This window comes from Cladophialophora yegresii (genome assembly GCF_000585515.1).
Source record: "Cladophialophora yegresii CBS 114405 chromosome Unknown aczIN-supercont1.3, whole genome shotgun sequence".
Taxonomy (NCBI): Eukaryota; Fungi; Ascomycota; class Eurotiomycetes; order Chaetothyriales; family Herpotrichiellaceae; genus Cladophialophora; species Cladophialophora yegresii.
The window spans coordinates 1464331-1488830 of record NW_006913047.1 but is presented as its reverse complement, the minus strand read 5'-3'; the positions used below and the strand labels follow the sequence as shown (position 1 = coordinate 1488830).

At 53.9% G+C, this 24500-nt stretch overlaps 7 protein-coding genes across 7 annotated transcripts; 1 reads left to right on the top strand and 6 right to left on the bottom strand.

Annotated features, from left to right (window-relative positions):
* Positions 1-525: 525 nt before the first annotated feature.
* A1O7_04246 (uncharacterized protein) lies at positions 526-3108 on the bottom strand (the record flags this gene model as incomplete). The annotated part of the gene is made up of 6 exons (XM_007758258.1): positions 526-1988; positions 2043-2271; positions 2327-2750; positions 2806-2877; positions 2941-3010; positions 3087-3108. The coding sequence occupies 6 exons, from the start codon at positions 3106-3108 to the stop codon at positions 526-528; spliced, it is 2280 nt and encodes a 759-aa protein (XP_007756448.1).
* Positions 3109-3837: 729 nt separating this feature from the next.
* A1O7_04245 (uncharacterized protein) lies at positions 3838-4834 on the bottom strand (the record flags this gene model as incomplete). Its single annotated transcript, XM_007758257.1, has 2 exons — positions 3838-4742; positions 4804-4834. 2 exons carry the CDS (start codon positions 4832-4834, stop codon positions 3838-3840), a joined length of 936 nt encoding a protein of 311 aa, XP_007756447.1.
* A 576-nt stretch (positions 4835-5410) lies between these two features.
* Positions 5411-6994, bottom strand: A1O7_04244 (uncharacterized protein; the record flags this gene model as incomplete). The annotated part of the gene is made up of 2 exons (XM_007758256.1): positions 5411-6804; positions 6868-6994. The coding sequence occupies 2 exons, from the start codon at positions 6992-6994 to the stop codon at positions 5411-5413; spliced, it is 1521 nt and encodes a 506-aa protein (XP_007756446.1).
* Positions 6995-7859: 865 nt separating this feature from the next.
* On the bottom strand, positions 7860-10097 carry A1O7_04243 (uncharacterized protein; the record flags this gene model as incomplete). The annotated part of the gene is made up of 3 exons (XM_007758255.1): positions 7860-9421; positions 9470-9684; positions 9751-10097. The coding sequence occupies 3 exons, from the start codon at positions 10095-10097 to the stop codon at positions 7860-7862; spliced, it is 2124 nt and encodes a 707-aa protein (XP_007756445.1).
* A 2105-nt stretch (positions 10098-12202) lies between these two features.
* On the bottom strand, positions 12203-13936 carry A1O7_04242 (uncharacterized protein; the record flags this gene model as incomplete). The annotated part of the gene is made up of 7 exons (XM_007758254.1): positions 12203-12372; positions 12433-12705; positions 12763-12913; positions 12965-13441; positions 13504-13566; positions 13657-13711; positions 13818-13936. The coding sequence occupies 7 exons, from the start codon at positions 13934-13936 to the stop codon at positions 12203-12205; spliced, it is 1308 nt and encodes a 435-aa protein (XP_007756444.1).
* Positions 13937-15390: 1454 nt separating this feature from the next.
* Positions 15391-17583, bottom strand: A1O7_04241 (uncharacterized protein; the record flags this gene model as incomplete). Its single annotated transcript, XM_007758253.1, has 2 exons — positions 15391-17488; positions 17540-17583. 2 exons carry the CDS (start codon positions 17581-17583, stop codon positions 15391-15393), a joined length of 2142 nt encoding a protein of 713 aa, XP_007756443.1.
* A 345-nt stretch (positions 17584-17928) lies between these two features.
* On the top strand, positions 17929-23910 carry A1O7_04240 (uncharacterized protein; the record flags this gene model as incomplete). The annotated part of the gene is made up of 1 exon (XM_007758252.1): positions 17929-23910. One exon carries the CDS (start codon positions 17929-17931, stop codon positions 23908-23910), a length of 5982 nt encoding a protein of 1993 aa, XP_007756442.1.
* Between the last annotated feature and the right edge of the window lie 590 nt (positions 23911-24500).

Here is a 24500-nt window from a genome sequence, read left to right as displayed (position 1 = left end):
AGCCAAGGCGAGGCCATAAGCAGAAGCAGAAGCAGAGCCGAACCCTGATCCCGGTGGCGTCCATCTCACATCCGTCGTGTCCGGCTCGGTCCGATCGTGAACTGATTGACCGCTATGCAAAAAGGGTGCACGCTTGCACTCCTCGCTGCTCGCTGCCAAAAGTTAGGTCAAAGGATAACTGGCTAGCTATCCTGCTTGCCTGCCGGCGTGGTGGACCAGGATAAGCGCATGGCATGGACCTCGACCGTGCTGTACCAGCTGGTCTCGTTCAGGGCCGTGTAAGGTGCCACGAACCTTCCGACGTGAGTTATCCATGCCTTACTCAGCTCGACTACCTTTCGAGATATCCAGCTCAAGGGGATGCCATCCAAAGTGCTTCTCGAAAATCGGACTTTGTTCTCCGCACAGGCTGAACATAGCAGGGCAGTCCTCCTGGTGTGCTGTGAATCTCTTCGTGGGGCAAGGCGACATAATGTTGTTCGTCGACTAAGATTTCCCTTCATCACCTGACTCACGGTCTCAAAGTCAACCAAAATACCCCAACCCCTGCAACTCCTTCCTCACACTATCCTCACTCGAGATCTTCCTCATCTGCGTGTCCTCCAACTTTTCCCCTCCCGCGAACCGCATCTTCAGATCCTCGATTGCGCGGATCTTCTTGAGCAATCCCCGAATCTTCTTGTCCCGAGGATCTCCACCGGGCGTCATGGGAGAGGTTACTTCCAATTCAGGCGGGTTAAGGTCACCCTGAGGGACCGGTGGGGGAGGTGGAAGCGCTATCGTGGTGTTGATGTTCGTGGGGGCATTTGCGCGAGCAGGTTTCTGCTGACTCGGGGGAGCGTTGTTCGTAGGGTCTTTGGGCGTGCCGTTTGCCTGGTGGTGGTTTCGATCCCGCATGGAGCTATTCGTGTCACCTCGTTGTCGTCGGCTGTTGCTCCTGCTGCGTTCTTTTTTCAATGGTCCCGTGGGCGGCTCGAGACCGGGTGCGGGCACATAATTCCTACTTCGGCTACGCTGGTGGCCTTGGCCGTCAGGACTTCGGCTTGGGCTCTTCCCTCTACCTCCGTTGCGCTGCTCAGGAGCAAGGCTGTTAGCTGGTGCTCCTTCGCCTTGTTGCTTTTCGGCTGCTGCCGCCGCGGCCGCCGCTTTCTTCGCTTCCCGCTTCTTGGCGTTCTTCTTGGCCGCTTTCGAGAGGGGCTCTCCGTCAGCGCCTTCTCCGGTACCTGTCAGGCTTACACCGCCCCCGGGCGCGGCTCCGGGCGGTAGCGGCTTCTTCTCGTCAACCGGTTCAGCACCGGGAACAACACGCTGCCGGGGCTTGCCGAAACCGTTGATGTTGCTGGCAAATGACGAGATGCCATCTCGCACGAATGCTGCACCTCCTTCATCTTCGCGTTTGAACGCCAGAGGCGTCACCTGGCCGCGAGCCCCTGGCGGTCTGTAAGCTCCAACAGGCTTACTGGGTGTCTTTCGAGCGGCCGTGTATTCCGTAGCACTGCTGTGAGGCGTAGGAACGCTAGCTAGTGGATTGGCGCCAAGGGGATGTGCATCTGCCGGTTGGGGCCGCCAGCAGACGTGATAGAGCTCGTTCTTGTCCTCATTGTACATCAGCGGGCCACTCGCGTGCCAGATGCGAACACCATTGTCGACTCGCAGACGAGGCGAGGTTGTTGCCGTCAAGATATGCACGCCATCCGGCGACCATTCGCACACACTTGCGTTGCTAGCTTCGATAGTGCAAACCTTCGTGAAGTCCTTCTCTAAGTCGTAAATGTCCATCTGGCCAGCAAGGTTTCCAAAACCAGCCAGAAGCATGAACCGACCATGAGGAGAGAACAGAACGGTGTTGCGGGGCCCTAGAGGAAAGGTATGCACCACCTGTGCCTTGGCATTGAAAATGACCGTTTTCGCGGGCATATAACCGTACACCACAGCAAAGCTGTTCGACTTTGGTGACCAGGCGACATCATGGATAGGGCCCTCCTTGTCTTTCATTCGGTCAGCATAATGTATCACCCAATCGTAAGCCTGGAGAAACGTACCCAGATCAATCCGAGAGTCAACGCCGCCACTTGCACTCAGCAGATAGAGCGTCGTCTCTCCGTAGTAGCTCTTCCCGGTTTTGTCGACTTCTGTTTGTGCCAGCACAATCAAGGAAGTACCATTGTCGTTCCACTTCAATTGCACCTTGTCACCTTTGAAGAAGTTCTTCTGGGATGCAGGAACCGTGAAATCGGGCACGTTGTAGACTCGGACGGCGGCCGGTTGACCCTGTTGCTCACATTAGACCCCCAAAGAATCCCACAGAGTATGTTGAAGGACCGACCTTCCTCTCCGGTACGAAGACCGCAATGGCATGATTCTCGCCCGGCGACACCGCAAAGTCCAGCACACCCTCCACCCGGATCTTATTCCAGACGGTGCTCAGGTCATGGCTCTCATAGATTTGGACTTCATTGGTAACCACTCTCGCACAGAAGGCCTCGTCGTAGGTGTACTGCAGATTCCAGCCGGTTTGGTTCTTTTGCACGAAGCGGGCGAGGGGCTCCTTGTCGACTCCTTCTGCCAAGGCCTTCTCGTCATGCACCAACCACACCTTGAGGTTCTTGACCGCGTCGCCGTTCTCGTCTTTCGACGGACGTTGCCATGTAATGATGTAGGTGCCCTTGGGGGAGAAGCCTAGCTCAAAGACGTTTTCGGCGGGAAGGGAGGAGATGATAACACCCGTGTCAGCGTTGATGATGTTGACTCTGTTCTCAAGTCAGAACACTGTGTATTATGCTGTTGCGTATCTTAGAAGCATACTTGTCCGGATATGCCCACGCGAAATACCGGCCACAGGGCGAATAGGTACAGCAGCGCAAATTCCCTTCTGGTCTAGTTTGTGGAGTGTTAGCCATGCGACAGGAACAGAGTCGTGCGAGGGGCAGGTGAACAAACTTTTCAAACGCAGGAAGCGGCTGGTAGTCCGGAGCACCGTTGACCACTCCAATTCCTTTCAGAGTTCGGACTGTTGATATCCACGTCAGCAACGCAAGGCTTCAGGAAATTTTCTGGGCCCTGGCTGCGCCTGGATGGTGACTTACAGGCGAACTGAGTCAGAGCCATGTTCGACGGTATCCTGATATGAGGGTGCCTTATCGCAGGAGAACGTTGGTCAAGTCAGGATAGGCGGTTGACTGTCGAGAAAGAGATATTCGGTCAAGCACAACAACAAAGTGACTTGCGGTTCCTTGATGGCGGTGAAGAATTGTCACAATTCGAGTCTTTTCCGTACTTGACAACTGAATGTCAGCAATTGCAGGAAGGGACACGTAGATCGCACACGGGTGACGGGAGGGAGATGGGAGAGGAAGACAGAGTGAAGAGCAGAGACCAGAGAGAAGCCAGAGACCAGAAATTCGCAGGTTTCGTGGAATAACAGCATCGCATCCCTTCGGGTGGTGACTAGCCTCCAAGCCCGCGCCTAAGAATGGGTACCGCTTACCTAAGGCGTCTCCCCAAGACACCGCTTCGCTGGCGCAGGGCGTTTCGGATTAACCACGCCGAAATACGGAGTACGGAGTAAATCCATGATGAATTCCAGTTTGTCCTGGTGTCTTGCTGTTGAACACTCCAGCAAGCAAAGAGGGTATAAGGTCAAACGCCGCCTATCAAATCTGTCTTGCAGCCCGCTGTAAACACCGCTCCCTGAACACCATATCATTGGTATCGTACAGTAGCAAGCTCAATCTTCCTTCGTCCAGCAGCAAAAAGGCTCGGTCTCATGGACCGCGCCTTCAGTTCACTTGATTCCACAGGCGATATAGGCCCTGTCAACGCCCCCATCCCGCCAATCTACTCCTTCTCGAAAGGAAACCTACCCAGACTCTGTCCGTCGCCCTGATGCATAGATTGCTGCGCCTGCTCTAGGCCGCCCAACCGATCCCGCATGACTTGCTCTGCCATCTCAGTACCCATCCCTGAGAACCGGGTCGACTGGCGATACACAGGGGGCTCATCCACGGGTGGGGCAGGCTGCATGGTGGTATCAATGATGTTCTGATCATAACTCATGCCATCCATCATCTTGGGATCTGTGCTTCCTGCAGCGGCACTCGGCGTGATTCCACTCATGGGCGTGCTTTGACCTGATCCAAAACCAAACGCCGGTATATTCCCAGTGCGCGGAGTTGAGGGGGCAACGACATTCGTGCTCGTACGGGAGATTGGCGCGCGCGTGTTGTATGGTGTCGATACCGGACCACTCACTGTACTGCCTGCGCCCTCTCCGAATCCAACCAGACTGGCTTTATCTTCGTCGCTGAATCCACCTGTGCTAGAAACTCCGTCGTCCGGGTCCTCGCTCATCTTGTCTGCATCGTAGTCAATACTGCCGCTCGCCCATGTGGTACGGCCTCCGACACTGCCCGTTGCGCTAGCGCTGCCCACTGTACTTCTTTCTTTGAACTGAGGTGCGTTGTCGAATGCCTGACCATAGATAACCCCAGTGCCTGGTACCAGATGCCCTAGGGGGGTTGGTCTAGAGGTTGCGACTCGTTCAAGACCAGCAAGACGGGAGATGCGGTCGGCTCGTTCGGCTTCGAGAGTATTTGCGGAACTTGTTGCGCCTCGACCCCCATGGCCCATTGCGCCGTCTTTGATCGCTACAACCGACAACGCAGACAAAGATGTGGTGGTCGAGTTTGGTGTGCCAGGACCCATCTCGCTGGGTGTGGCGGGATCTGAAGGAGGCGGGGGCACTGCAGGCGCCGTATGATTAGCTTTTTATACATCTTCGGTACAGGTAGCCGTGAGACCCACGGTTGATCAGAGTTGGTCCTCTGTTAGGCATGGTTGCGCTCAGATTGGTGTGTAGGCGCGCGAAGGATTGTGATGACCGAAATCTTGGGTGAGCGTGACAGACTTCGAAGCCTTTCAGTGCCAGGAAACCGTCAGTCAATATCACAGCTGCCGTGGGACAAGAATGCAGGAGGTGATCGCGTTGTCACTTTAGGGTTGTGGTGAGGTAGGAATTGGTTGGAGGGTGCCCCTGGGGCCGATCGAGGGGCTTTACGTGGGGTGGGCTGAGGCAAAAGCAGGTTCTTGTGAAGCGACAAAATGAACGGAACGGGGGTTGGATCGCCAGTATATGTACAGAGGCTGTTCTCAGAACCGGGTTGCAAGAGTGATGAGGAAGCGTGATCGTAGCTTTTCGAGATGGAACTGCAATGCGAGTCGCAAGCCTCGTCGAGATTCACCCAAACCACCAACTCATCACGCTACGTCATGGTGGGTCCCAACCACAGAGTGGCAGCATCCGCCATGTGACAAGGCTCTGAGCTGCAGTGGAGGTAGGCAGTTGGGAGAATGGTTATGCCATAAAGTCATGTCATACATACACTGTTCATAGAATGGGACCGTCTCTTCGTTATTGACCTGCTCCTACCCGAGCAGCATCCACTTCGCGCTGCAGAGCCGCAAGATCGGCCAAGATATCTCGATGCTCACTCCCAGGAGTATCGACCTCGCTCCCTTCAGACTCCATAATACCCAAATTGGCCATTGTCGGCCTCGTTGTCTCCATGCTACTTCTGCTGGATCCCCTTCCTCGCCGCGGAGGCGGGACTGGAGGAGGTAATCCTTGGCTCATCCTCTTCACATAAGCCGGCGTTTGAGGTAGTCCCGCTTTCGCTTCCAGGTACCCTGCATCCGCTTCCTCTGGAATGGAGAGTACATCTAGTGATGGACGGCGGTCGGTCGTGCCATTTGATCGACGCGTCGGTGGTGGTGGAGGAGGTTTAGAGGCTGAGTTTGTAGTACTTGGACTTGGAGGCCCGTCAACCTCGGTAAACACTGAAGTGCGCGAAGAGCTGCTCCTCGTCAGCACCGGCTTCTTAGGTGCTTGTTGGCTCTTCCGCCGAGCCAGAGGAGGCGCTGGCGGAGTCTTCTTTGGGGTATCAGTTGTTCCGGCAGGGACAGCCCTATCACTCATAGGAATTCCGTCAATAGTTGGCGACTTTAAGCTCGGCGTTCCCGAGCCGACATTGTGACTGCTAGGTAGGGACAGGGAGTTGATGAAATTGTCGAAACGGGCTGTTGGGCCATGCGGTACCACGGGGTCCTTGATCGGCTTCCCTCGTCTGCTTTGTGGAGGGGGGGGCTTCTCTGCTCTTTCTGAGATAGTTCCGCGCCCTGCTCGGTCCGCGCTCGCCTCGTTGCGGTCGAGCTCGTCTGACGTCCGCGGGCTCTCATCGTACGCCGGCTGGACCGTCTCGAAGATCGAATGCTGTGAGATTGATGCTGTGTCGGCGCTTGAGCCACTGTCACTTACAGGTGTTGGGCCTGCCTGAGTGTTCTGTACCACTGATGGACCTCGATCCCCTGTAAGCAGCATTCTCTTGAATGCATCTACATCCAGTGTCGATCTCAACGCCCCGGGTGGCTCTTTAGGATCGCTTGCCGGCTGTTTATTGACCGGCCGTCTTGGTGTGCTTGCAACACGTCCCAAGGTGTCCCTGATTGCGTTGTCCTTTGCGCCCGCCGATGCAAGCACTCCAGGTGTGGTAATCTCGTTGTTCGCCCTTGCGTTCTCCAATGCTTGATCGATAACGCCATGGTCGTCATCTAAGGCTTCCGCCCCAAAGGGATCGCTCGCCAGAGCCTGGCTGTAGTCGGTCGGCGGGGGATAAGATGTCTTCGGGCTAGGGAATGCAACAGGGAACTCTTGTCGCGTAGATTCAGGGGATGGAGGATACGACACCGGCGATATGGGTATGGCCGGCGGTGATGCGAAGTTTACATGTTTCTGAGAGGTGCTGGGAACTGTTACAGGATAGGTCAACACTTGCCCAAGATACAGCCTGGAAAGGAGCAGCAAGCATCTACCTCTGGTGTCTAGAGAAAGCCTCCCAGGACTGGTGCCGCGAGGATCCGATATGAGACTGGGTTTGGGGGAAGTGCTCGCTCCCGGTCCCTTTAACGCGCTACTCTTGCGGAAGGGATTTGTGGACATGAGGTCTCAAGAGCCATGTAATCCGCACGAGCGCTCATTGATGTCTGATTTCGAGACGAAAGTCTGGGATCATAAAACTCGTATAGAGGGGGATAATCTGGTCTTGTGAGTTCAACCCAAGCGGATTGGGCCTGACATTGAGACTGGATTCTTGCATCAGCACGAATGCGGGAACCATGTGGCTGCCCGCCCGCGACTCGGCCTTCCCAGCACTGCGCATTCGTACGAGTACAACAGCTTTGACAGGCCCGTCAGCTGGCAGATGAAAATGGAACCACCACGGCATCTCACCATCCCCCAAAGGTACGAGTAGTCGTGCTGCTATGGCCCAACTCGGCGGTCTTGCATGCAGCTTGATCCAATCCACAAGTCCCTTGTGCTTAGCTACGAACGAAACCGGAACAGACAACAGCATGCATACCGAGAGTTTACATTATGATTACTTTCGACTGGCCATAATGGCCGATCATCTGTCTATGGGTCGGTGGCATGACCGGTTCCCAGCCTAGCTAATCCATGCTTTTCATACCTTAGTAAAAGCTCTTATCCAGCTGTCCTGTCTGGGATTCCGCCATCCATGTACTTTTTCCGTATCTCATCTCGTGGGGAGCTTGCCCCTGATCGTCATATGGAATGAACATCTATGCGGTATGTGCAATCCTCTTTCCAAGGAATGTCCGCTGTCGATATTGGTAGTCGACGTCACTCAATCATGCACACCAGTCATCACCGAGGTCAAGGTAGCAGTGCCGGACTGACGCCAAAACGTCTCTGTAACCCCGAACGCCTGGGCTGATGCAAAAAAAAACAAAAGACACACAAGAGGAGCGGCACCGGTTTCATGCCATGGCTGTTGGTGGATTAATCACCGTCGTCCCTTGGACTGCAGCCATCCATCCTGGCCGGTCCATTGCCATGTCTTCGCACCCTTGACAGGATGAAGCAGCATCGGGCGGACGACGGTCCTGCCGTAGACATCCTCCCACTCCTGTCCACCACTTTCAAGAGCAGTGATGCCTAGTAATCGTTGGTAGATGGGCATGGCCTGGGCGGAGCTGTAATACCAGGTCATGTTAGTCCAGGCGTATTCGTTCCATTTGCTGAAGGTGCTGTTCCAGTAACCACCAGCCTGTCCAAACGGTCCGCCATTGAATGTAGACTGCAAGGCGTCGGCCGGCCAGTGCCGGTCAGCGAAGATGGGGTGAGGGAATGTGGTGGATTTGAGCCCGTGATGGAGACACATTGTCTGAGGGAACATCTCTGCATCGATGTGGTGTCCGTTCTCGGCGTTCTCATAATTCATGATGTCCAGAACTCGTCGACTAACTCGGCCTTGGGCGATGAGAGTGGCTCGTCTCGGGGTCGATGATCCTTGAGCGTAACCCCAGAGGTAGTTGCGGAACCACCAGCCGGTGCCTGTCACATTGAAGCTAGGGAGAAATCCGATCCAATCCGCGTCTTCACCTACTCCCCACTCATAGTCGTCTTCCTCCTCTTTGGGTGCCTTTGGACCACGAGGTCTGACTCCTTCAACGGAGACTGGGCCCCAAACATGGTGAGGATCCTCCTCTCTGGTGGAATTGCGAAAGTCGGTGTCGAAATCACCGTGGACTGATGGTATATACACTCGGCCTGCTCGCTCCCAGATGCCTCTCCGTGGTTGCTCCCGTCCGAAGTTCTCGACGGCTTCAAAGAAATCGAGGTAGTGGCCGGTGTAGCGAACATCGAATTCCCACTGGTAGAAAAAGTCGAATTCGGGGTGGTTGCGTGCAAACCACTGGATGATCATCCACGGCGAGCGTCCGACAAAGGCATGCTCAGCCAGGTTGGAATACAGGCTTCGAATCTGCGCATGGTTCCACACTTCTGTGATGGAGCGGAATTCTGGCGGAATGTACTTGTTGATGGTGGCCTGGGGTTCATCTTCGCCGACAAAGAGCGGAACGCTTTCATCTTTAACATGCAGGAGCAGGAATACTTGGTATTTCCCTCCACTGGCCAAGGATGCCTCTGCGATCATCGCACGAATGTTCATAACTGCGTCGGCTGTCCATTTCGCGCCAGTCCAGACACGAATGAGAATCGCAGTTCGCTTTGCTTTATTGACCATACCGGGTTCCAAGGTCGAGGAGAGTGCTTTGGATGATGCCTGATCGTGCTTGTGCCGGAGGTTCGAATACTGGATCGAGTTTGCAGGTCGTTCCTTAACGGTACGGAAGCGCTGTTTATTGGCAACAACACATTCGTCTTGCAGTTCGCCCCAATCGACCACATCCCAGTCGATATCGCTCATGGTCTTCATCTCCTCGACATCATTAGCGTCCCATTGGTCGATTCCGTAGGCTTGAAAGCGACCAACGCGGTCGAACGATACAGTACCGTCCAGGCCGGAAGCTTCGTAGGATCCAAGAGTAGGTTCGACAGCGCCTAGGGAAGTCAGAGAAACTGCGGTCACACAAGGGTCTTTTATCTTACCGTTAGCTTGACCAGGATAGGCCCAGATTGCATCTTCATTGCTTTCATTCAACGGCAGACCACGCGGACCGACACAGGAGACGAGATGATCCAAAGGTTCATGGAAGTTTCGATACCCGTCGTAGCGAATGAGGTGGGGATTCTTGTTCTTGCAGTCAACTTCCCCGGTCTCACAGGCACGCAGATGTGAAGTTCCACGCGTCAAACCGTCATGCCTAGTTGGTCAGATCAGCATTTGTCAGAGTCGCGGCATGACACGACATGGCACGTGCAGCACATACGTGGTGAAGTCCTTCCAGATCCACTGCTCTTTCTTTGCATTCTGCATTGTGATGTCCATCATTTCCTCCTCATTTAGCGGTGGAGGCGGAGGAGGCTCCGTGATCTCATCGACTGCTACCACTTCTGGAACCGGGTCTAGCTGCGATGGTGCAGGTGGAGGTGCTGCATTCATAACCTTGATTACGATGATGAAGGCGACAAAGGTGCAGACGACCTTGGCCGCGGTGCGCAGCCGGGGCATGCAAATCTGCCATCTTGACGGCTTCTTCCAGATATCATACTTTGCAGGAGACCAGCTCGGAGGAGGCGTTTCTGGCTCAACTGGTGAGTCTTCGAGGAGCCCCATTTCGGAGCGGCTTCCACTGATGGTGAGTCTTCGTGTCATCGGCTTTCCTTTTGGGAGAGAGAAGCGGGTGTGCCAATTAGCTGGTAACTTCAAAATTGCCTGAGCGAGTGACTGAAGGTGAGGAGGCGAGGCAGTTCAAAAAGGCAGGCAGTGAAGGTGTCGTTCGCGGTTGTGGAGGATGTACAGGAGGAAATTGGCGCGGTTGAGGGTGGAGCGAGCCGAAAATTGGGCGGCGTCATGTACGTGTGGCAGTTGCCATCAGGCTGTTATGGTAGCGATCGGCTGTGAACGCAGCAAGAGCGGCGGCGATGTACAGGGAGCAGAGGGTGAAAGCAGCTCGACAATAAGCGAGTGACTCGAGGTGCGGACGCAGAAGACGAGGGCACGAGGGAGGAATTATCTGAAGATACGGAGTAGACGACACATCAACTGCACGGAGTATCCAACTGAGAGTGGATCTCAGATGTAAAAAAACACTGCCAGACGGCCAAACCCTGGCTCTGCAGCTCTATTCGGCGTAGCCTTTCCTCGCTAGTGCATATCCCATGGCTTCCTGCAGCATAGCGGCCGAGAAGTCCATATCTGTGGTCACTCAGGGCACATACACGATAGGTCGGACCGGACACACGGCGGAGAATATAGCCCGCAAACAGGGACCAGCCAACCTTTGAGCCTCGCTCTGCATCCACCACGGCGCCTCTCGATGCTGGTGATACCACTGTGTATGCACCCCACGGCTGCGGCAAGCGCTGAATCACACAATGCTGGAGGATCACGACGCATGGTGATCCTTCAACGAGGTTTGCCCAAACCTCATGTGGCAGGCGGAATGGCAAAAGAGAGACATGGCGTGGGGACCCACTGCCCGGAACTGCATGCCCTGGGCACTTAGAGACCTACCAGCCTATGGGATTTGCACCCATAGGGTCAAGCTTTTCATGCAGCTTCACCCACTGGTTTGCAGCATAGCCCCCCCTAAGACACATGCCCGAATGGTCGTCCATGAGTCGGCGAAGCTCGATAAACCACAAATCTCACTAGTGAATGCGACACGTAGCGAGGACTCGACTACGAAACACTGAGCCGATAAGAGTATAAGACTATGTAGCCGAGAATAATAAGTAGGATGGCTGGGGGCCGTTCTCCATGCCGTGGGATGGATCGATTAGGGCGACTCCTCTAGCGATGGCGCCATCGTCCGCAAGCCGATCTGATGACGGCCATGATTGTCAGCTACGAGCGTACGAGCGCGAGGTAGGACAGGACGAAAAGTGTGTGAAGCCAAAACCCAACGCGTCGCTCGCCTCAAACATAGACCAACAAACAAGCACTGTACGCGCAAGCTCCTCTATCATGGACTTCCTGCAGCACGGGACATCGGGGTGGGGTGTTGCCGGTTGCAGTTAGCGGATCTGAAAATGCGGCCACCTCAGATTTTATGTTGAGTGATTGACGTCACTGTGTCTGGCTCGTTCCCCACCAAAAAATCCCCTTGTCGCGGAGCTGGGACCCAGGATTTTCTGAGCGGCTCGGAGCTCTTCCCGTCGTTTGCCCGGCCACTGCCAGCTTGGGTTAACAGCCTCACCAAGCAGCACATTGCAGAACGCGTTGCACCTTTTTGTACCGTGTAAGAAGACTCCCTGATCGGCGGCAGGAGCACCTCCCAGACCCCACGCACAGCGCCCACTGACACGAGTTACGAGTAGTTGGACCCAGCGACAAACGCACCTCTGGATCCTACGAGGTATCGAGTCCTCGTGCCACGGCAAATCACTTGAGGCATTCCCTTCTCGTGGTTGCACCCGTACCCATATGATCCACATCTACTCCGTATGCTGGATTCATTAATCGTTTCAGAAAACAACTACACAGTGTCCCTAGAACTCCCATGTTGCTCAGGTTGCTTCAGTCTCGGTCAGCCAGGCTCTGCCAACATGCCCTGCCTCCCGGCCAACACATGAAACAATAATACGACTACCCTATGACAGCGCAAGCCGAAGAGACCGCGCCGATAATGCAATGCCGCAGCCAATCAGTGCTCTCCTGGGACATACATCTGCTCTAGCTTGCAGCTGCAAAGTCCGCCCACTACTTCAAGGTGCTACCTACCAGTCGTACTCCGGTCCAACCAGCTTGCACAGCTCGTCCTCCTGCGCCGCGTCGCTCTGCGCTTGGGGGATTGCATAATCGATATTCCTGCCTTGGCCTTTCTCGGACTCGGCATGCCGGACTAGTACAGTCTTCACCTTATCAAGGTACCATTTGACGGCATGCTCTATCCGGCCAATGTCGTCAGCAACCGGATATGTCTTTCAAGCACTCTTGGATAACTCACCTTCAATGGAGTGCAGCCTTCCTAATCCAAGGACACCGGACTTGAATCCCTTCTGCGCGTTGACAGCCAGTTCGACATCCTCGGTCTCAACAAAGCGCCAGTAAGCAATGTCATGCTCCATCCAACGGTCGTAGTCCGGACTGGGTTTCTTCATGCTCGACCTCCGGTAGGTCTCGCTGTCATACGAGGTGTTGAGGGCGCCTTTCGCATCGAACCGGCCAATGAACAGCAGATTGTCGCTAAAGGTAACCACTCCGAGTGGGTACAGCCAAGCTATGGAGCGGAGAGCCCGCTGTCAGCGCCAATGTTTCCCGAAATGTTGACATCTACCGCACATACTTATGTAGGCCTCCGACAAACCCTCCTTCTTGGGCGGCAGGAAATGACGGGACGCTCCAGTGCCCTGCCGTAAGTAATACTGGTCTAGGGAGAAATCTTTGGGCAATGTCGTCGGGTGGCCTGTTTGACAATGATAGCACTCCTGCGTCCTAATTAGCTCAAGTACCTTGCTACACTCTTGGGAGGAACAGACTTGAAACCCATCCACAAATGTCTTCCAGTTGAACTCCGTTCCACCCACCGAGCTGTTCCAGGTATGATCATAGTCCCAGCCCGCGTTTGGGAACAACTCGAACTCATTGCCGACTTCCTTCCCCTGGGCGGACTTGGGCATTGGCTCAAAATCCTCCCCAAACTGCTGTTCAAAGCTCACTGCCGGCGTTTCCCTGGCGTCAAAGTTCACGAATATAAACCCCTGCGCCGTGACATGCGTATGGATCTTGAATAAGCCATGCTGCTTCGGATCAAAGTCCGGCAGCTGATTGTACGCACGCGCCGTGTGCAGGTCGCCGTTGGCGAGGTAGGACCATCCATGGAACCGACAAGCCAGCACGGTGCTCGAGCCACTGGCTTTCTGGGTCACGGGGTGTCCTCGATGGCGACAGATGTTATGAAATGCATTGATGTTGCCCTCCTTGTCGCGAATGAGGATGAAGTTCCAGCCGAACATCTGGCCAAAACCCGCATCAGCATCAATATAGCCCTGGCTAAAGTTGTTTGTGGCCATCCCACCTCAAGTGTCAGGTAGTCGCCCGCTTTCTGGAAGCGAGCAATGAACGAGGCGACATGCCAGAGCTACAATGAAGGTCAGCCAAACGCTCGGGAACGCAGTCGACTCTGAGGACATAGTTGTTCTCCTCGGTCGAGGAAAATTTCTGCTCATACCGTTGAAAATAGTCCCCGCCTCTCGAGCTGGAAGATCTTCTCATCGCGGTACCACCTGTCAGGATCCCTCATCAGCACTTAACTTACACCAATGCCGTCGTGGGTGTCCAACGCGTAGAACCCAAGCCCAGTATTTGTAGGTAGGGACGCGGTCCACGTACCGTGACGGTGCCAAATTCAACGTCTTCTTCCCCAGATCCTCTGGACGAAGGTTCCTCTCAGGCCCTTTCTGGAGGTACCCGCCATTCAGGATGAAGTTCCGGCTGTCGACGGTCGTCATGGTCGGTGTTGGCTGCTCGTGAGATTCTTAATTAATTCACGATCTGTTGCGTACTGTCCTGTGAAGCGCTCGGGCAGGAGTCACAACTCACATCAGCCAGATACAACGAATATCTGTGTACACAGTATCTGATATATACGTTTGACCATTATCTGCCGTCCGATAGGCCTAGATCTATGGGCGCTCGATCTGCCTTGACCGAGCCGTCCCCCTTTAGAGGCGGAGATGACCGTGCTTGGGGATATCTTGCTGATTGCGGCAAGGAGCCAAAGCATACCGAGGAGATCGAGTCACCACTGGGCCCAATCACAGCGGTGGAAGTAATAGCGCGGGTAGATACTGTAGATACACGGGGAACCTTCATTTCCATTCACCTCCTCGGCGCAAAGGCGGCAGCGCCGTCCGGCAGCGCCACGAGAGCAAAATGCGAGTCGAGCTTGAGCACAGCCGTGTGGTCTCCGGCCAGGAAGAGAAGAAGGGGGACGAATAACAAAGTACTGCTCCGGAGAAAGATCTGTATCTTGTATGTAGCAACGGCAGCTGATCCTAGACATCGCTGCCATTCCAGCAGTACAGTATCTATCCATCTATCCGAGTAGATCTCGTGGCGGACTGCTGGATCCTCGGTACGCCTGGAGCCGTCGCCTTAGAGCATCTCGGATTGCACCCTCAGCGTTCCTGACTGCCATGCACAACATCCCGACTTGCGAGGGACATAACTTCAATGTCCGATAAATGTATAAGCCACGCCATTCCATTGAGAGCCGTAGACTGCAGTTGAACCCGATTCTCAATAGCCCGTACTTCGCTGGTGAATCCAACAGCAGGAGGGAGGCGGCTTGACCCAGGAATCCCTGCCCTCGTTGGAGTGCTAGAGATGTGTACCTAGGAGTAGATTTGGGAAATTGTTTGATCTCTCGCGAAGAATACTGAGCTCTGATCAAGGTATCAATCTCGCCTTGGGCTCCACCTTGCATCGCGATTGCATGTTTGACAAGCAAAGTTGGGTAGATGAAAGACTTGGAAGCGATAGACCTGGGCTGGGAAAGTGACCATCTTGGAGGGAGGAAGACAAGACTGATACGCACAGCAGAAGAAAGCGGCCGGGGTGCCCCAGCATCAACGACCACTGCCAAGACAAGGGATGAAAAACTCATCGCGGAGATGGGAAGACTGCGAAGGAAGTAAGGATTGAGAGAACCCTCTTGCTCGGTCATGCTCCGAGTTCGAGACCCTTAGTTGTTCACAAAAGCGCTGAAAGATGTAGACTCTTGTCAGTCCAAGTCCGGCATAAATGGTATCGTACACGTTCCGTTCGAAGATTAATCCAATGTGACGAGAGCTCTTGCGGTACAAGATGAGTCTTTCCAACCGTGAGGACAATGATATCAGACAGGATGATTGGGGGTAGCGGAGACTGATACCGCATATGACACGTGAAGTAACGGCGTGATTCACGTGAAGATCTTCCTCTTTGGCACTGGGGTCTCCCCTCCAAAGAGATTTCTTCCATTCGTGATTCTTGGTCCAGCCTTTGCAGGTGTGGGACTCCCCATCATATCGACATCGCCGTCGCCGTCATCTCCGTCAATGCGAAACCCGACACTTTTGGTGAATACATTCATCGGCCTCTTCGTTACAACAGCGCCGCCCATGTCCTCGAGCACGCGATCCATGCCTTCTACGTCGAGGTCGCCAGATGCGAGGAGCGTCTGGTCCGATGGCGGGCCGGGATTCTGGGAAGATGCATTGGCTAAGCTGGAGCTTGAGGATAGCGGATTCAGTGAGAGGATCAGGCGGTGTGATGTTTGAATGAGCATGTTAGGGGTCGATGGCGTCGTGGCGAAGCCGCTGGTGGCGGAGAAGGGATTATCGGAAGATGCAGACGTTGTAAGGACATTGATCGAGCGTGGTGCTTGGCCTCCTAGTCTGACGCTAGGAAGGCGGACCGGCTTTGCTTCGCCTTTCCAGAAGGCAAGGATGGATGGAACGTAGATGGTTTCCTCGGCATAGCTAAGAATTATGCATTCATCCACCGATGGACGAGAGGAGGACTTCTCTTCGACGACGATGAATCCATGTGGTCGGGTGTTTGGTTGGTTCGCTCCAGTGTTGAGCTTCGAGCCGTGAAACAAACCCTCAGATCGTATTTTGCGGGTTGATGGAGTCATCGGCGCGAGGGATTCTGAGGTAGGCTGAGGTTGTGAATGTGAGGACTTCTGCTTTATTTCAGCGAAGGGCATAATTTGGGACTTGGCTGAGAATCGAGTCCAGGAGCCGCCCTGAATGCCAGATATGTTCCCTTGGCCACGAATGAGATTGGCGCCAGAGGTAGATGATGTTGGTCCCACTGCCTCGAGATCCCATATACCCCACTCTCCATCCTCAAGCAAGGCTATGACAGCACGGCCGGCTGCAACCCACTTTGCTCCGAGGACATGCTTCCTTCTGTGGATGAATTCGTTGTCTTGTTGGCAGAAGGGTGGCAGCAGGGTGATAAGGAACCTCCCTCGATCGGTGCCAGAGGTTCGTGTAGATCGCGTACTGGAGATGGAGGCGTCCGTTGCGTTCGATCCTCTGCGACCCCTGGGGTGTGTTTGCTGGAAGACTTGGTAGATTTTGACGGTGGAATTGGAAGGGAGTATGACCAGTAAGGATGAATGGCGTTCTGCAGGGTACGTAGACGTATTGAATGACAGCTTGGCACTCACGGACGATGTAGCAAGGTATGTCCTCCTGAGTGGAACAGAATACTCGGGACCCGACAAGATTTTACCGCTTCGTATGGGTATTTGATGAACCAGTAACAGGCCGGATCCAGTGCAAGATATCGAGGCAACGAGTAAAGACCATTGAACTGAATGATTGTGTTCGGGCTCTTGCCGAGCTTGAGACTGTGAGCGGGTTTGAGGCCTGTATTGAGTTTGCGCGTCGACGCCTTCCTGTTCACCCGAGGGAGTCCCGGTATGCGTAATGGCGATGTCCGAGATGAATTGCTGGTGCGAATTCACGCCTTCAAACTTGACCACTTGGATATTCATCTTGGAGGCATCCTGGACTTCTGGCGCAAGAGGGTCAAGAGGTGCGGATATAATTCGAAGCGCGAGATCCGAGCAGGCTGCGGCGACAACAATACGGTCGTTGTAGATGTCAGGCCATGCTTCCCGAGATGCTTGGTCGATGTCTTTTGCAATATGTGGTACAGCGATCCGAGTTGCTGGTGTACCCAGGGGAATATCGATGTAGCGTACCACATCCCGGTAGGGAGCATATGGGTCGACTTCCTCTTCGTCCTCTTCAAACTCGGCCGGCGCTGCTGTATCCTCCGCTGCTGTCGGCTCGTTATCATCGTCCAGGTCGATCACCATGGGACCGCTCTTGGAAGTTCCGTTGACTTTCGGAGCCGGCGTGTCTCTCTTGGATTTGAAACCTTTCCCAGCGTACCAAACGATGCGCAGGCCTTGCTCGTGACCGTAGACGACCACCGTGGAGCCATTGGACGATTGACGGGGGTAGACATGCGATGCGTATGCTTCATGGGGTAGTTCATAGCTGCATTGCAAGTTTAGACAAGGTAACTGGGTCAGAGGGATGAAGGCCTACCTGAGCTGGTATTGTTCTTTCAGCTTAAGCACTGAGCGACGCATTGTGCAAGACCCTGGATTGGCGCAGGAGCCATGTAATGGTCCTTGAGTGAGGCTGGATTCCAGATATGTAGTTGTTGATTTCTGTTCTGGTTGCGAGCGACGCTTCCGCGGTTTGGGAATTTCTCCGAATCGCGTCGCAAGCGCGTCACACCGCGGGCTGCGGTTCTCTCACTTTCACTTTCACATCACTCGCACTTCGTTTACGACCCGATATGTGTGCATGAGCCTACCCTGGCACAACAAGACTCGAAACACATGGCACTGCCAGCCTAGAGATGTCTGAGCACCACCATCTAGCCCAGCTCTTCCCCATGTCCTTCGAGCTTCCGCTGCTGCCCCAGAGCCATGAGTTCGATCCGGTCGCTCGGCCTCCATGAGCCCAGCGCTTTATCGTATCTTGTGGCCGAGTCCATACTGCCTGCCGATCCTCACGCATCTCTTTATAGGTGGTCAGTCTCACAAGTTCGGGACGAATGTGGCCCTGGTCTAGTTGAAGAAGAAATCCTTACCACACAACATTATGTGGTATGGTCCAGGAATGGTGCAATTAAGAGAGCATCGAGCCTCAAGGTGGAAGGGGAGCCCATTCTCCATGCCTTTGTCACTCGTTTTGGACCAGGGGAAGGAGTCGAATCTAGGCGGCAATGGCACAGCGATGACGAGAACTCGTGGGAGTGGGCTCTGGTGGTGGTACTTAAAACTCAGGCACACATATTCCTTCTCTCTGGCGAAACCCATGTTCTACCCTTGTCTTTTGAGGTCGGAGCTGCCTTTCCCTTTGCCCTTGGCTTTATCCTACAGCGAAGGCTGGGAGACAGTGAGCTTAGTGGCCATGCTGAGCCGCCTCACCATGACCTCAGCACCATCAACGAGACCCTGACCTCCATCGGCGGCAACAGCTCAAGGCCGTCACTGGTCTTGCCAGAGAACCTTCACTCGAACCCGAGGCCCGTGCAATCAAATGCCAATGGAATGCCCCGTACATTTTCCTTCACTGAGATAATGTCGGAGCTGGGCTTGGTGGTGTGTAGCCCACGTCGCAAAGGTGAACCCCTGGACGAGTGCAATGCCCTGCCGCGCTCGGAAAAATTGGTCTTCATCTCTGGGATTGCTGAATCAGGCTTTGCTGATCCCCCCAGCTCCCCAGTCTGCATGGCATTATCCTTGAATGAGACAACGTCCACCTTTACCCTCTGGCATGTTGGCCGAGGTCCAGTAACGGAGCATGGCCGACAAAGAGCCAAAAATGACCGGCACCATCGGTCACGGACATCGGTAAGAAAGAGCTCGAACGTCTATGGTCGAGACACAGGCAATTTGAGAGAGAGCCTTCTGGGTTCTCGCCAGGGCCACCCTGACAACGGTCCTTATTCCTCCTTGGAAGAGAAAACGTCTTTTCCGGCAGATGACCTGGCCTCACAGCTTGGGCCCGAGTTCGGAGACGTGAGGGTGCAGACTCGTTCAGCACGGAGAGTTAGCTCCATGTTAGCACGGACAGACCTAGGATCAGCTATGGACAGGAATACGTTCAATGACCTGGCACTGGGTCATGCAGGTCGGAAGAGTCTGAATCGCGCAGCCAAACGAGGTGAGTCGATCGGTAGTCTCAACGATCGTCAGAGTTTTGGTTTCCGACGAAGAAGCTCTTACCCGACAAATGCATCCATCTTTAGCACTGGCACCTCCTTCCTGGACATCTCAGCACGCGGATTGTTACAGGAGATGGATCCCTTGCGGCAATCGACACGTCTCGAGGAGGATGCTTTGGAAACATCAGAGTCCAATCTGCCCAGAACTATCGGGTTCTTCAAAGTCAAGAGTTTTTCAAGTGCCCAGACCTCGACTCCCACCAGCCCGCATGAAGACCTAAAGGTTTTCCAGCTCAACAGTCCGAGCTCGCTCGGTCACGATGGCCAGCGATTGAGGGAGGTCTACCTATGCGTGATGGACAAGATTGCGCAGGAGATGATTTTAGTCAGGGTGTTGGTGAAATTCCACACTCCAGCTAGCAGCCGCAAGGAACCAATCTCAAAATCTTCTTTCGAGCTGAAGGTCGCCGAGGTTCGTCGAATGCCCGGCATCAGGGACGCCTGCACAGTCAATGATGGCCCTGTCCAGCGGTTGGTCGTTCTGACGCAGGCACGGTCCCAGATCACGAGTCTTACCCTCGAAGCACCCTGGTCACCATCATTCCATATCCAGCTGCCGGAGTGGTATGCGGTCTATGATGCTTTTCTCAGCGCCCAATGGCCTAATCCTAGGAAAGACAAAGATACCGGGATAAGGAGGGCCATACATGGGGCAGAGGTGAAGATCGAAGGTCTACTCAACTCGGGAGTTGAGGCGCAGATATATGCTGTGGACCACGAGGATCGCCAGCACTCTTTGGGAATTTGCCTTGCTCCTCGAGACGGCCTTGTCCGCCAAATCTTGCAAATGTGTGGATTGATTCTGGGTCCGAATCAAGAAGAGACCCTTCACGTGGCATTCTGGGAGGTTTGCAGATGGTTGAGAAGCCGAGAGCCTCCACTAACGTCTGAGTGGACTGCAATGGTCGTTGTGCTTTTCTCCTTGGCAGTCCCTTTCATAAGCAATCAGCATCCTAAATCAACGCCCAGTCGGCGAAAGAAGACCGGTCTATTGCGGTCCAGCAGCGGAGGTGCCATCGATCTTACCAATTACCATCTCATGCATAACGAAGGCCACGAACTGGCTCCGGAGTTAGGCACGCGAGATTCAGCTTGGAATTGGCTATCGCAGAGACCAGTTCCAAATGCGACAGTGTCACCAAAGTCTCAACACACTAGGGCTGCAAGCGCCATCTCTTTTCACGACAAGGTCGAGAAGAATTCATTCTTGATGGGATGTATAACCATGGCGAGAGAGTACACCCAGACGCCCTTGGGAGAGGCTGCGCTGGGTCCGGAGGGTTACCTACCGACATCGATCAACAGAGATCGCGAACAACGCTGCAATGCCATACCTAGCATTTTACTCGGTCTGCATCTTCTTTACGAAGAAGGTAAACTCAGCGACACATCCGCAGCAAATCTAAAGGGATCCAAAGACAGCCTCCTGCTGGTTCTGGTCCAACTAGGCCGCTGGCTCGGATGGAGAGACTGGACAGCTGGAAGCAACACTTATTATGAATCTGAATCGGCAGAAGTGATGGAAACTTTGTACGACGACTCTTTGATAGACGGCCTACGCATTCCAGCTCAACCATTCCCACCACCTTCGATATACCAACATTTGGATGGCTGGATCAGTGGTTCTTCTCCAGCTTCCTTTCTGACCTTGGCACGGATATCTGGTGTGACGGCCCCGAGCAGTCCTGACGATCCATTATGGAGAATGATGTTTACATTGACTCCACGCACATCAGCAATCTTGTCCTTCATAGACCATGCAGACGAACAGCCTGGTCCAGCAAAGGCACTTGACAATCTCCCTCGTTCTGGGGTGAGTGATCATATGTTGACAACGTTCCCTGACGGAGTTGCTGCCGCCTTCTTCCAAGCCATCGCTTCGAGACGGTTCGGGATGTCCCGACTTTCGAGCCCTGGAAATCAGCTTGTTCTCGGAATTGATACTGGAACCCGACAAACCTACGGCACAAGTCACTCTTTACACAAGCAGCAAATGATGCCATCTCACGAAGCTAATCGAGACTACCATACAGTTTGCTCATCTGCACTCGAGGCAGAAACGCTACAACGGTGGGATGCATCGGCTGAAGCTGACCGACAAGCAATTACAAAACTGATATTCCATGAAGATCGTCGATTTCAAGAGGCTTCGAAGATTGTGAACCAGACGAGGCCTCCGCTCGTGGAATGTACTCCTGAACCCGACTGGAGCGAGGTGGATTTGCTGGAGGCGCAAAAAGCACTGGCACAGCATGTCGCAAGAAGGACTTTGTCAGTCGCTGCAGGACGAGGCATGATGCATTTCACTGCCCGTGTCCCATTGCTGACCGAAAGGGTGCCTATACCTGCGTTCAGCTTGCAATGTGTCATGAAACCTCGGAACGCGAGTGAAAGCACTCAAGCCATGACGTTTAGTGCAGACAAATCCACATTTACAGAAGAGAAGGTCTGTTGGGCGTTCTTCCATAATGGCGCATCGATGGGCCTGATGATCTCAAGCGACGCTCAGGGGATGGATACTTCCTGGATCCTTTACAACAAGCCGCCCGAGCTCACAAACCGGCACGCTGGGTTCTTGCTGGCCCTCGGACTCAACGGACATCTGAGATCACTTGCCAAATGGGTTGCCTTCAAGTACCTTACGCCCAAGCACACCATGACATCCGTCGGATTGCTGCTCGGACTGTCAGCTTCCTTTCTGGGGACTATGGATACCCTCATCACTCGTCTCCTGTCTGTTCACGTAACTCGTTTACTGCCCCCTGGTGCTGCCGAGTTGAATCTTTCACCACTCACACAGACTACTGGAATAATGGGCATCGGCCTGTTGTACCATAACTCCCAGCACCGTCGCATGTCTGAGGTTATGCTCTCAGAAATCGAAAACAACGATCCGGAAGAAGGTGTTGCGTCCGAAAATGTTCTTCGTGATGAGGGCTACAGGCTTGCGGCCGGCTTCTCCCTGGGTCTCATAAATCTCGGCCAGGGAAGGCGGCTGCATGGTCTGCACGATGTGGGCCTCGTCGAGCGTCTGCTCACTATCGCCGTCGGTACCAAGAACGTCAACATGGTACACGTACTGGATCGCGCCACTGCTGGAGCTGTTATGGCACTCGCATTTGTCTTTCTCAAAACGAATAGCGAAGCTATTGCCAAGAAAGTCGACGTTCCGGATACATTGCACCAATTTGACTATGTGCGGCCGGACATCTTTCTCCTGCGGACGTTGGCTCGACATTTGATCATGTGGGACTCCATCCAGCCCACTCAGGACTTCATCAGGACGTCGCTTCCCAAGCCTTATACATGGCGCAGTGATTTGAGATCGACAAAAGTCCTTAGTACTGAAGATATGCCTTTCTTCAACATTGTTGCAGGCATCTGCTTTGCTATTGCCTTGAGGTTCGCGGGGTCGCAACGCCATGATGTTCGCGATCTGTTGGTCTCTTATCTTGATCAATTCATCCGATTGAGCCGCTTGCCTGCTCGGAACTACGACGCGCGGGTGACGTTGAATAGTATGCGGAATTGTCTTGACGCACTTGCGCTGGCCACGGCCTCCGTAATGGCTGGTTCCGGCGACATACATGTGATGCGTCGTCTACGTGCTCTTCATGGACGAGTTGATAAAGAGACGCCGTTTGGGAGTCACCTTGCAGCTCACATGGCCTTAGGCGCACTGTTCTTGGCCGGAGGTACCCGGACATTCGGCACTTCAAATCTCTGTATTGCAGCCCTGTGCATAGCCTTCTATCCGGTTTTCCCCAGCGATGTCCTCGATAATCGAGGCCATCTACAGGCTTTGCGCCACCTCTGGGTTCTTGCCGTCGAGGGCCGATGCCTTGTGGCGAGAGATGGTGACGCAGGCGGCTCTGTTGCCGGTGGCGTGACCGGTCTCATCCATCTACAAGATGGCACCACCCAAGTCATCCGCTTGCCTAGCTTGATTCCCGAGTTCCACACGATCAAGGCCATTGAGATCAAAGGTGCAGGCTTCTGGGACAGTTACACCGATTTTGGGGCAGGCGACAAGCAGCTTCTGGTGAAAATCAAGCAGGAAAACGCAGTAAATGTCGTGCTGCGCCGGAGAGTCGCCTACGATACACCATCCAAAGATCTCTTCAGGGCAGAATTACAGGCGGGGGCTGAAGCCATGGGCATCCCTAGCGTTGACCCGAATGCCATTCCATCGTACGCTCAGATTACAACCAACGCAGAACCTTTGGAGTGGCTGTTCAGTCTTGAAGCTTTCAAAGACTTCGATCACGCCGAACGAGCACTCATATTGGCTCCGACACCTGTGGACAGTACTACTTTTCTCCAAACAACGGTTGTGGATTCAAGACTGGAGTTCGAGAAGGGTATCCTCCCACCAGCCGTGGAGAAGGGTAAGCTAGATAAAGACAGGCTGTGGCAATTGCGCCTCTTGTTTGCTTGGTTTGATCGGTGGGAGAGGGAGGATGAGGAGCTTGAGCGGAGACGGAAAGATCAGGGGGGAAGCCACGGCGTGCGAGAAGCTGCTGGTGATGACAAAGAGAATGATGGCGATAAGTGGTTCTCGGGGACAGGAGGGAACTGGTTACGCAAAGAAGTTATCGAGCGATTGAGATGGCGGGTGTGGAACATGACTACGGGCGGCGCCGGCAAGGGTAGCCACGATGACGACGAGGACGACTAAGATGAGGATATGCAAAGCCTACGAGACAGAGCATAGTACGGACGGAGTATTAGATAATGCATGCCACAAATGCAGTGCCATCTGAAGTGTACCGGTTCTGCGTGTCCCAAGGACGTGTCGTTCAAGAGTTACTCTACCGGTTGGTGGTGTCACTACTCTTTAGTTGGTATCCGCAATCATACCTAGTAAAGGTCCATGGCGGCCATAGTGTTCCACAACTAATACTTGCAATTCAATAGAAGGGAGAATGGGAACATAAGTACTGTACTTAGGTTCTCCCTTTAGCCTACTCTACAGACCGACTGTTTTGTCCTCAAGCTGGTCAAGAGACAATATACACATGATCATAGACCGTCTATAACTGCAATCAACACATTATGTCCTCGCAATCGACCACAGGATATGGAAAACAGGGCTTCCCGTTCGCTCAGCCGTACTTAAGCCATATGCCGGTCAGTTAGTACTAAGGTGGGTGACCACTTGGGAATCCTGGCTGTTGATTGTTTTTGAAATTTTATTAATGTTTTTTTCAGCCGCCCCTCTCTCATTTTGTGTCTCTTCCCAGAAGAAGAAAGAAAGTGAGGATGTAT